This window comes from Mytilus edulis, chromosome 10 (genome assembly GCF_963676685.1).
Source record: "Mytilus edulis chromosome 10, xbMytEdul2.2, whole genome shotgun sequence".
Taxonomy (NCBI): domain Eukaryota; kingdom Metazoa; phylum Mollusca; class Bivalvia; order Mytilida; family Mytilidae; genus Mytilus; species Mytilus edulis.
In genome coordinates this window covers 49,192,152-49,204,051 of record NC_092353.1, presented here as the reverse complement: position 1 = coordinate 49,204,051, position 11,900 = coordinate 49,192,152, and the positions used below count along the sequence as shown (strand labels likewise).

The window sequence follows — 11,900 nt, the reverse complement described above, 5'->3', positions numbered from 1 at the left end:
TAATCCAATACCCAATTAATCTGGTTTCTTTAAATGTTACCAAATTAAATAAATCTTAAACAATCACAACCTAATTACCTACATAGGGGTTTATATGGTATGATTTCGTACAATATTTTTTATATACAAAATCATGGCACATCTGGAAAGGTTTTTGTATATACACATAATTACATAATAATTAGTATTTACATATTTACATTTTATCAATATCTAAAAAATTTAACAAAACAATTGCACCATTCATTTTCTTGCACTCAGATATATAAAATATATAATAAACACACAACAGCACAGACATACAAATCACATAATAATTTCCAATTTTGAGTTCTGATGATTTCTGCATAATATTTTTAACGAGTGAAAATGGCAGTTTTTGAAATCTTTGCCTTGTCAGAAATAAATCAAAGTTCAATACAAATATTTAAAAAAATATTTTGACAATTGTTAAAAAAAATGTGTAAATTGACATTGCACTAATACGAAATCAAAAATATTCTTATGCAGTAAGATCAATTAATCAAAATAAAAAAAAAATAATATGAAAATCACTTTCTTTTTGTGTTTCACCATAACATATGATATATACATGTAGATAAATTTCTACTTGTAAAAGCCATTTCTATGTGCACACTCCACATTTTGATTTGATATATTGATTATTTATACATTGATCAGTCAGAAAATGAATATTAAGTATATGAAATATAGAATTTTTTTTTGAAAGTCTAAAATTTAAGATTTTATGTTATTTTTTGTAAAAAATTTTCAACATTAACATAAAAACTACACAAAACCCAGTATAAAAACTAAAGAAAAAAATAATTTCGGGCAAGTTTTACTTTCACAGGTTTTGAGACACACAATTGAGGACTAGAAAAAAAGTTGAATCACAATTAAACATACCCAGATGACTGACTGAAAACAATTAATCTAAAAATAGAATGTTTCTATTTGACTTATTTTAATCAAGAATTATTCATTAAATTTTTATACAAATAACATAACTAAATCAAAATTTATAAAAAGAAATAATATGAAAATCACTTTCTTTTTGTGTTTCGTCACCATGATATATAGATAAATTTAAATATTTACGTCTGATTTGCTCATTTTAAGCTACTACAAGCTCGACTTTGATACAACTAAATTTTTTGAATAATGATGTTTGATTTTAGCTTTACTGCTGTCTTTTTGTTTAATGTTTTTACAGACAGTCATAATAAAGGTCATAATTCAATATTATTTTTTGAAATGGAGATTATGAATCTCGTAAAATGTCAAAAAAAGAAACTTAATGATAAATTCCTGCATATAATTCAAGATTATAGAATGATAGAATATTGTAAAAAACACTCATTATGCACATTATGAGAAAGATATGCTTAATATCAGAAAAGACAGATCTATAAACAAAAATAAAAGAAATATAGGTAAACAGAAAATATGTAAATATAAGTTAATAGAAAACAGGAGAATCTCAAGGAATACAAAAGTCAAATCTCATTACAGAGAGAATATAATCTCAAAATTTTAATCTGGTCAAAGAGAGAATATAATCTCAAATTATAATCATAAAAATTGGAATCTCTTCGAACATTGTCGAAGAGAGAATAATCTCAAAAATTTTCATCATAAAAATTAGAATCTCATTTATTTCTTAATAATAATAATAAAGTTTAGGTTTTGAGTACAATTATTAAATGATTGACATCCATTTTGAGAATTAAGTCTTTTTTGTTTACTATGTTCTATGGAACATTCCAAGACGGTCATTTTTTTGTGTATATATATTTTTCATTGACCAAATGCTTTCATGAATATCTACTTAACTTTAATCTCTAAATTAACAAGGGAATAATCACAAAAGCACTTTGGTGTATAGTTTGGATATAAAATACATTGTATTAATGTCAGATTATAAATAACACATCAGATCTTTAGCTTCTGTTCAGTATTGCCAAGGCAACAGGGAGTAAGCCAATCAGAATCCAGTTAGCCACAACAGCAGACGCACCAGCAATTCTACATTTCAATGTGTCAAACCTGTATAATAGAAAATATTGTAAAAAATTATTTTTGAATTTTTAACATTTTGAATTCTTTAGCTTTATTTTGTAATATCAACCTATTCAATATATGTACCATGTTTTCATGAAATTTTAATGGTTTGTCTGTATGACAAAAACGTTGCCAAGTGAATAAATTGCAGAATGAAGTTCAAGATATCAATCTGAACCTTTGGTCCTATGTTTGACTTGAGTGAGGGAGACTAATGATTTGATACTAGCCAACATAATGTCTACAAGTTGAATATTGGGCTTTGCTAATTGTTGAAGGTCATTTAGTTCTGTTTCTGTGTTATTTGGTCTTTTGTGAAGAGTTGTCTCATTGGCCACCAAACAACATTTTTTTATTATATTTTTACTAAACATGTGGGTTAGTTGGTCTATTGTGGAGAGTTGTCTCATTGGCAACCATACAACCGTTTTTTCCTTTTTCTTTAATTTTTTACTAAACATGTGGAATCAAGAATTATAAGAGCAACGAGTGGTTGCCTCTAGGTCAGAAGAAGCTTCTAGGAAAAGTGAAACACTTCTTGTAGATGCTTATTGTGTGAATTAAATTATCAATCCAGCTCGGTTTTGTGAGTAGTGTTTCCTGCAGCTTTTAAAAAGGGCAGGGTAATTGTTAGCTCAGAGGGCACATTAAGCGCGATAGACAACAATTTTAGGGCACTTACTTAACATAAACAGGCAATTTCTATAAAATGGATTCATTTAAAAAATACTAGTTTAATGACCTCTTAATAGTTATTGTTCAAAATATATACATGTAACAGACTTCTTTCTGGGTCTATCATATTCTTGATGTGGGACCACATTGAAAAAAAATGTTGGTTTGCCAAAGCCAGTGTTCCATAAAAAAGATCAGGGTGATAGGTTGGTTTTTTTTTAAATTTGAATGGACTATTTAAAATGATTAACTTAAAGAATTTGTCTGGTCATTTTTAGTAACCAAAATTTAGTAAATTACAAAAAAAAAATAACTTTACAAATTAACCCCTTCCCCTCTACACCCTTTTCCAAATTAAATTAATATAGATACACCAAGTTTTACTACTTTCATGGCACTACCATATCAGCTGTTTATTTTAAATGTCTATAAATAGCCAGAAATAGTTGTCTGTTACTTAGGTGTTTTCCCAAGTATTTTTCCCGCCTAAAATGATCATGTGACATGTTTGTAAACAAAAGACAACATTTCATCAAGGAATTCATTTATTTTCTGGATTATTCTGCTTTTAATAATTTAGTTTGGATTTTTATTCATTTCATTTAAGGTACAGTCAAGCATTTGTATTTAAAAATAGTTTGCAAAGAATTTTTACTTTTCACTTTGACAAATGTCTCATGATCGCCGTTCATTGGCTTGTTCAACCATGCAAACAATGTATATTATGTAAATTAGAAATCTATCAGCTGTCAAAAATATTGATCTAAGCAATCGATGTTTTGAAATTGTTTTCCGGTTTAGTTTCTTGTCAAAACAATGTCATATCATTAATCTTCTAGGCAAAACGATGTTTCTGGGACTTGGGGGATACAATCAGGACGCGTGATTAGTATTCAATCTATTGCAGTTTGCTAATCAGCTGATTACGAAATCGATTACAAAATGGCGTCCTAGTGAACTTTTGTTTACGTTTGAAGGGAAATAACTCGAGCGGTATTCATAAAATATGTCTTTCAGTACCGTAAAGGCATGGCGTCAGGAATTTCGACAAAACTAGGGCAGGGCGCCAAATTTTTTTCCCAAAAAGGGCAGGGCGTCGAGAAATCGCAGCGCCATTACACGCCAAAACCACCTGTAGGAAACACTATGTGAGTCTAGTACAAATAAGGATTCTAAATCACAATAACCATGATAAAATTTTGTCATTCTAATAGGCATGTTATATTTGTGACTGGAATCCATGAAAATCATTTGTTCTCAACTGTTTATGTATAACAGGAAAAAAATTCAAACATTTGTTTTTTCTAAGCAAAGTGTCAATTTTGAAATTTTAAGCAGCTTTGATGCTAGCTCTTTTAACATCAGAAAATTATTATCAAATGGCAATAGACACATTTCAAATCATTACTACGAGCAGGGGCAGGACTTTTCCGGGATGTCAGGACTGGTTTTTTTAAGCTCAGGATTTCGGGATGGACCCTTGAGGATCTGTAATTTCTGTTTCGAATTTCGGGACTTCTGGATTTAATATTTTTTTCAATTTGGGACCTCTGGATTTCAAGTTTTTAAGCCTGGGATTTCGGGATCAGGACACCTCTGACCCCCCCCCCCCCCTAGCTATGGTTATTCTCCACATTATTTTGTTAGTTATTTTTTACTAACCTGTTAGGTAAACCAGCCTCCATTTTCTGGTATTCATTTTCTATTGTCTGCCCATCATAGAACCAGGCATTGTCATTGAAGATATATTCATAACCTTGGCGACATTCACATTTGTAATTACCGATGGCATATCTTTTATCTGGAATTCTGCCAGGAGTAGGAATACACTAAAAATATATACAGAAATCATGTATTTAAAATTTAACCTGCACCATGCAAAAAAATATGGACTCACATAGGTGCAATTAACAAAATATGTCTTTAGTTATCAGAATTATTTACAACAAAAGATGCTTAGAAAGGCAATTCAATTTTTTAAATAATCAACACCAATAACTAAAAAAGAACTTAGCAAGAGACAAAAATCAACATCAAATCTATTAACAAGTGAAGACTGAATGAAGAAAGAAGAAATACAAGAGTGTCATACGAAAATGTCTCAACAGCTTTACCCAAGCCATTATGACTGAATGTTAGAAGTCTTTCAAATCAAGAACTTACTACAGGTATCATACAAACTCAGTATGGTATGTGATCTGTGGAAATGAAGTCAAGGTCAGATTAGCTTTGACATCACAGACTTATGAAGACCTTACAATAGCTATACAACAAAAAAGTGGACATATATACCTGTTACCATGGTTACCATATAGTAAATGCTCAACTCAGATGTTAATAATTCTTAACCTTTTAAAATGTATAGCTTTATGTAAATAGGTATAAATTAACAGTCTTTACCAAGAGCAACCATTTATACAACCCAAGTCTCCCAATCGATGACACATACTTAAGAATGACAAACAAAAATCTACATTTACACCAACAGACCACTAAACATAAAGAAGATTCAATGCTATCTATTATTGGTACCAGGGAAAAATCACAGTAAATTTCACGTGATTATTCCGCCAGTGCCAAGGACAGACAACACAATACACATGATACACAAACCAAACATTCCACCAATGTGAAGTCAAGAACATATATTCAATCGCCAACAAAAAACAGAACAATCATCTCACATTGTTAACACAGGTTTCAAAAGAATGAATTTTATCTAATGTTCACCAGTAAGGTTAATGCATTCTGTCAATTTAATTCATGTTTTGGTATAAAACATTTCCCATGTGTACTTGATATTTAAACTTTTTTTTGTATTCTTGGTACTATTTTTTTTTTCAGTGTTCTTGCTAAAATATATATCAACTTTTAAACAACTAGATTTTCAAGAATATTGGGTAAAACATGCTATCAATTGATGTATTTAACATGGTCTTTTGGAGGACAACAATGATTTCCCCTTTCTCTGTTTTTAACTTGAATTTTCCCCACAATCTTAACGTCACAAACATGTCACAAGATGTACATGTGTAATTAAGAATAGACTTACATAAGTAGATTGATAATGACACTTTGCTGTATTTTTGAAGGCATTAGCTTGGTAGAATGGACCTGGACACTGAGTAATCTGTAGGTAATCTAATTTGACATCTACTGTAACTACACCTCTGAAAAAGAATAGACATTATCTTAATTATACATTTTTTTAGGATAAAGTTTAAAAATACAATAGTTGATTTAATATATTTGTATCGTTCCTTCTTTCAACCTCTGAAATAGACATTATCTTAATCATTTTAAAAGAATGATTCAATCCAGAATTAGTTGTAAATACAATATTTGAGGGGGAGGACAGGGGGTACCCTTCTTCCACCCCTCTTCTCCTTTCTCCTACCCCTCTTCTCCTTATTTTATTTTTTTTAATTTACCGGAAAAAAAGAGATATTTTATTTTTCATATTTTATTTTTTTCTCCAACTTTTTCTCCTTTCTCCCAGCCTTCCTCTCCTTTCTCCTATCCCCTTTCTCCCTTACCCATGTCCTCCCCCTCATATTTGATTGATTATGTTTGTATTGTTCCTATTCTTCAAGAATAGTTATTATGATGTTAACATCTATACAATGTCATGTAGATAGCTTTTAGATGGTCCACGTCTGTATAAATTATTGTCAAAATCAATAATTAAATGCCCCCCCCCCCCCTTTAGGAGGCCAATATACAAAAGTATGTGATTTACAAACCTATTTTTTTTCTTATGTTTTAAACTCTTAGGTTGTATACTAGATTTTTATTAATATCTATATTCTCATTTCAAAATAACTTTAGTTTAGTTTACACTTACTTGAATTCTAGTCTAGATTTCAGACTATCCAATCCAAAGAAAGGAACAACATAGGTGACTACCCAATCCATAATTCTTCCATCACATTTGAACTCTGGTCTCAGCCATTCCCCATGTTCATATTTAGGTGCAAAAAATGTCAATGGATAATGTTCAAATCGGATCAAACTAGTTCCGGCTGGATCTGACCTGATCATGGGTTTCAATGTGAATTTTTTCAGCATGACAAAGTTGGTCTGCCATCTTGCCTTCATGTTTCGGAACCAGGGTTCGTCCGTGTAAAATGTTTTATGGCCAGCAAAGTCTTCAGCTTTGAAATCTAAGTTTAATCCAGCTGTACCAGCTTTTTGTTCTACCCATGAGAATGGACCAAAGTATTCTCTAGTGATTCCGTTGGAAAATCTAGGGTCAGTATTATTAATAGGCGGAGACATTCTGAAACTGTATCTATCAAAGAAGGCGCCACTTCCCACAATCTTAAAATTGCTCATTACATTAGCAATAACTTCTCCAAAAACATGGGTCTCATTCAGTCGACGATCTCCATCCATACTACCAAACTGTTCATATTCATCAACATTCTGTAGGAAATTGCTGAGAAAATGAGCTAACCGCAAAGCAGTACGACCTTCTGCTTCAAATTGTGCTTCCACGCCATAAGCAGCATCTCCCGGGAGAAATCGTTCGTAAGAATGTTTGGTATGACAATTGGATCTTGTCGTTGTGTCTTTTCTGTCTACGATTTTATTCAGTCTGGCATATCTATCTGTGTCAAATAAATCTCTTTTATATCTCATATGTGGCTCTTCGCCTTTGAATCGTGGAACAAAACGTTTCTTCCTTAATGCTGCTAATGATCTTTTAGCAACTAATTTAACCCTGTGGCTTTGAGAAGAAGGCATAACCTCCTCTAGAAACTGTTCTTTGAGGGTTATTGCTGTAGATCTCTTCTTTCGGTCAACAAAACTAGGATTTTTCTGAGGAGGTACTTGCAATTCTGAAATTTAGGATGACATTATGTAAAATAAACCCCCAAGTAAATAAATTATAAAATCAAGAAAATTATTATTTCTAAAAGAGACTGGTAAGAAAAGTGCTATTATAATTATTTTCTTTACAATAGAAATTGTTTTAATACCTCAAATCTTGTAATGCATAACATAATGAATATACCTTATAAATTTCTATATCACTGAGGGAACAAAATTTTCAAAATAGATGGTGATGTTTACAGAAATCATGACATTAATTTCAATTTTAAAATGCCCTTTCTCTGTTCAACAGACTTTCCATTAAAAAACACTAGAGCAGGCAAATGTTCCAAGTCTACATAATTAAAAACAAGCTGTTGATAATTGATTTTCATAAATTTATAACTACCATAAATTGGCAGGCAGTCAAATCCATTTTCATATTCTTCTTTCGTAGCTTGTTCAATTTCTTCCCCAAGGAAGGGTCCATCATGCCACCAGGGGTAGTAGTATCCAGGTTGACAAGCACACTGGTACCCACCTCTTCTAAAGCCCCATCCCTCAAATCCCAAGGTCTCACACTGAAATAAAAACATAATACTAATTGTATTTGAAATACTATAATAATTTTGGCACATGTCAGTGTCTATGATAGTATTGAGTCTTCATATAGAAATGACATCAAAATATTGTTTATTTGTTTTTATACTTTTACCATGTTTACTATAAAATGTTGATATGACATACATGTAATTGTACTTTTTGGGTAAAGATTGATTTAATTTATCAGTGGGAAGCTCAATTAAATATTGCATTGTATTCAAATATTCAACTACAGTTCTTGATAAAGGAAGATAACTCCAATTTTTAAGATGACTGAAACAATGACATCATCAATATTTTTAGAACAGATATTAGAATCCTGCATCTTGCAGAAGTTATCTAATTTTCTTGCCAGGTATAACATAATTTTGTGACTTGAATATCTGAGCATATATTTCATTGATAAATTTCTGTAAATGTTCATGGATTTATATAGAGTTATAATTAATGCACTATATTTTGTGTATAACAAAGGTAGTGATTAACCTTGGAAGATGTAAATGTCTACTCAGTACCATACAGTTTTGATTTCATTTCATGCCATCTCTTCCCAAAAATGCTGAGTAGAAATATTTTCATAGTCCATGTTCTCGTGTTGTAGATTATCTCATTGGCAATTTTATATACAACATCTCATATATATATATTTTCATATTGCTATTACTTTTTTTCCTGAACAAAATTAATCAAACTTACACTGTTAAACCTATGAATATGTTAAACTTTTATACATGTACATGTTTGTACCTACAGTAAATTGCTTATTGTGGTAATGGTCGGCAAAAACCTGGGTTTTATGAGTATTGCCAAGCCCAGTGGGAAATCCCCTGTATATAACTTTATCATGTTTATAGGTTAATTTAGAGATAACTTACAATGGTAGTCTTTTTACATCTTGCTGTTCCAGCAAACATATTAGGGTCTTTGTTACCCTCGCTGACTGGACAGGGGTTGATATCAATCCTCTCAAACTCTATATCTTGGGTAGCAACAGCTGTAAACCTATAAAAAAGAATGCACATGTATATATGTATGTATGAGAGAAATCAGAACAGGGTTTTAAGAATTTTTTTTTTTTATGATAATGAAAGGCCATTATGCAGGTCAAATGAAGATTACATGAACAATTAACAGTAGTCAGTCATGATATTAATCTTTCATATTTTATTTTTTAATTAATTTACATGAATTACAGTTTTTAGATTGATGCACCATTTCTAAATTGTTATCAAAGCTTCTCCTCTAAGAATGCAGCATTTGGGAGTAAAACCAAGCTGGTTGTCTCAAGAGAAAGACTTTATTTATTAATAAAGGCATGCATGTTTTCATACTTTCTTAACACTTACTGAAATTCCTCATTAAAAATCACACAAAGTGCGACAATTGTCTAGTAAAAAGTAGCTTTTTATTCTGATAGACATGTAGTATTTGCCAATGGACATAAATTCATTTTACTCTTGTATGCTGCTCCATGTATATATAACTATTAAATACCTATTATTAATTAATAGATACAGCGGTGAGCCTACTTATGATTTTTTTAAAACTTTGAATGTTTATTTCACTAGGGTAATTACACCGAAAACATTGATGTGTATACCTTGGTCTTCTCAAATGCGTCCAGTTTGAATATCTTGGCATGTACTCTGTGACCGGTGAACTAGCGCTGATGATCCACCTGTTAGATCGACCACAGTCAAAGTATGGCTGTGTCCACAAAACTGGAAGTCTGATGGAACCTGTTTGACCTGGCTGCGGAGGTCCAAAGAAAGGAATACTAGTAAATTCTTCTTTTACGAATCTTCCCGTCTCATTTGATCGTCTTATTTTTGGTGCATATGTATATTTGTCAACAGAATCAGTTTCGCCAGATATATCTGGTAACCAGTTTGAATACCATGGAGCAGACTTGAAAGCTTGGCTCGAGTAATTACTAGACCGACCAGCAGCATAATCATGAATATCGACTGTATTATTTGTAGGTTCTCGCAACCAATTTGTTGCTTCGTCATAATCGTCAACTCTCCACGCTCTAGGTCCATACAATGGAAGAGTGCTATTAAAATCGACAATTTTCGTCCACCAATTTGGATAGTACACATTATTATCGAAGTAAAGACCCGAACCGTTCACAAAGCCAGCGCCTGCCGTCACATCAGCAGCATTAGACATGTATAAATACATGAAACCAGGCTGGTTAAAAAAGTCTACTGTCATATTCTGTGCTTGATAAATGAAACTGTAAAAAAATGCTCTGTTTAGCGCCATGTTATGAAGATGCAATAAAGTAGAACGATTTTGGTGAATCACACTGCTTAGTAATTTATTGTACATGGGAAGCTGTGTTACAGACTCTTTCGGAAGAGTCAGTTCTGATTTCGGCTTTGCACGACAATTTTCTGCCGTAACTTCTGATAATTTATCGATAATTAAATCGAAATTGTCCCTCTCCATCCATCGGTAAACCCCTTTTTCAGTACCTGGAATTCCAGATGTCCACACAAAAAACAGGGCCAAAAAGGCGCATGTTAGCGCGCCTCTCCAATAAATCATCGTGTTTACCAACAGTATAACTAAATTAATTAAGAGTTCATGTTGAACTCATAATTTGTCTTTCTTCCTCAGTCTCAGTCTACTTCCTATATTTCAAAATGGCGACCTAATTACCTCACCGTTTGACAAAGGTGAGAGACGCTTTGATATTCTGCGCATGCGTCAGGTATTAGTCAGGTGTATTCGGGGGCCTTCAAAAGGAATGTAAACATCAAATTTTCTTTTATACACATTGTAATACATCTAATCAGGACGTAGAATAACCAGTGCTAATTTTTTTAGTAATTTAAATAAGAAATAAACATATATTTCATGTGATTATACTACAGCAAGTATTTAAAGAATTTAATGAAAACCATCGCTACCTTGATGCGGATGAAGTGTCTGGGTATATAGGTGAATCAGTTAAAGCGTGTGGTCCAGGTAAATTACAATAATCAATTTTTCCGAACAGAAAAAAAAACTAGAATCCTGAAATTTCAGTAATGTAACGATATGAAAATAGATAATATATATATTAAACACAACAAATTATGCTCACTATAAAACATTATTTTTTTAACAAGTTTACAAGTTTACATTTAAAAAAAAATAATAATCATGGCTTTTCCTGACAATTATACCTCAAAATATGACTAATGCTCTAAAACAAACTGTCGTGGTTAAAGCTCTCCAAATATAACATAGTCGAAGGAAGGGGGTTAAAAGAATAAAAAATAATAATATTTAACTTAAAAATTGGGAACGAAAAGATAAACAAAAAGAACATTTTCCTGTATACGGTCATAAATTTTAATATAAAGCTCTGTAATTTTAATCCGGAATAGGCTGCTGTATATACTGTAGTCCGAGATAACTCTGGGCCAGCTTGTCTGGCAAAACAGCCGTTGGACGTCAGAGTAATCTCGGACTATATAAACTGGTGAGGAAATTTATAAAAGTTAATATAAATTTTATATAATCCTGGTACTTTTGATAACTATTATCTCATATTCATATAGTTCAACATAACAAAAAGAACAAAGGTAAATACAATAGCAAACATGTTATCTATCTCTGCTGTGGTGGTTCAGGGTCGAAGGGGGTTAGCGTAGAGGGCGGCGTATGCTCCCTTTGATCCATATGATATAATTTTACTGTTCTTTAATACAATCACACATCCTGTTTTCCGCGGGTCGTGTATCTGTCCT

The 11,900-nt window shown here is 31.8% G+C and overlaps 1 protein-coding gene across 1 annotated transcript; it reads right to left on the bottom strand.

Moving 5' to 3' along the window:
• Positions 1-555: 555 nt before the first annotated feature.
• LOC139491383 (uncharacterized) lies at positions 556-10,865 on the bottom strand. Its single transcript, XM_071279037.1, has 7 exons — positions 9,758-10,865; positions 9,033-9,159; positions 7,964-8,135; positions 6,584-7,580; positions 5,792-5,909; positions 4,402-4,568; positions 556-2,049 (listed from the first exon to the last, which is right to left on the bottom strand). Exons 1-7 carry the CDS (start codon positions 10,708-10,710, stop codon positions 1,944-1,946), a joined length of 2,640 nt encoding a protein of 879 aa, XP_071135138.1. The 5' UTR covers positions 10,711-10,865; the 3' UTR covers positions 556-1,943.
• Positions 10,866-11,900: the final 1,035 nt, after the last annotated feature.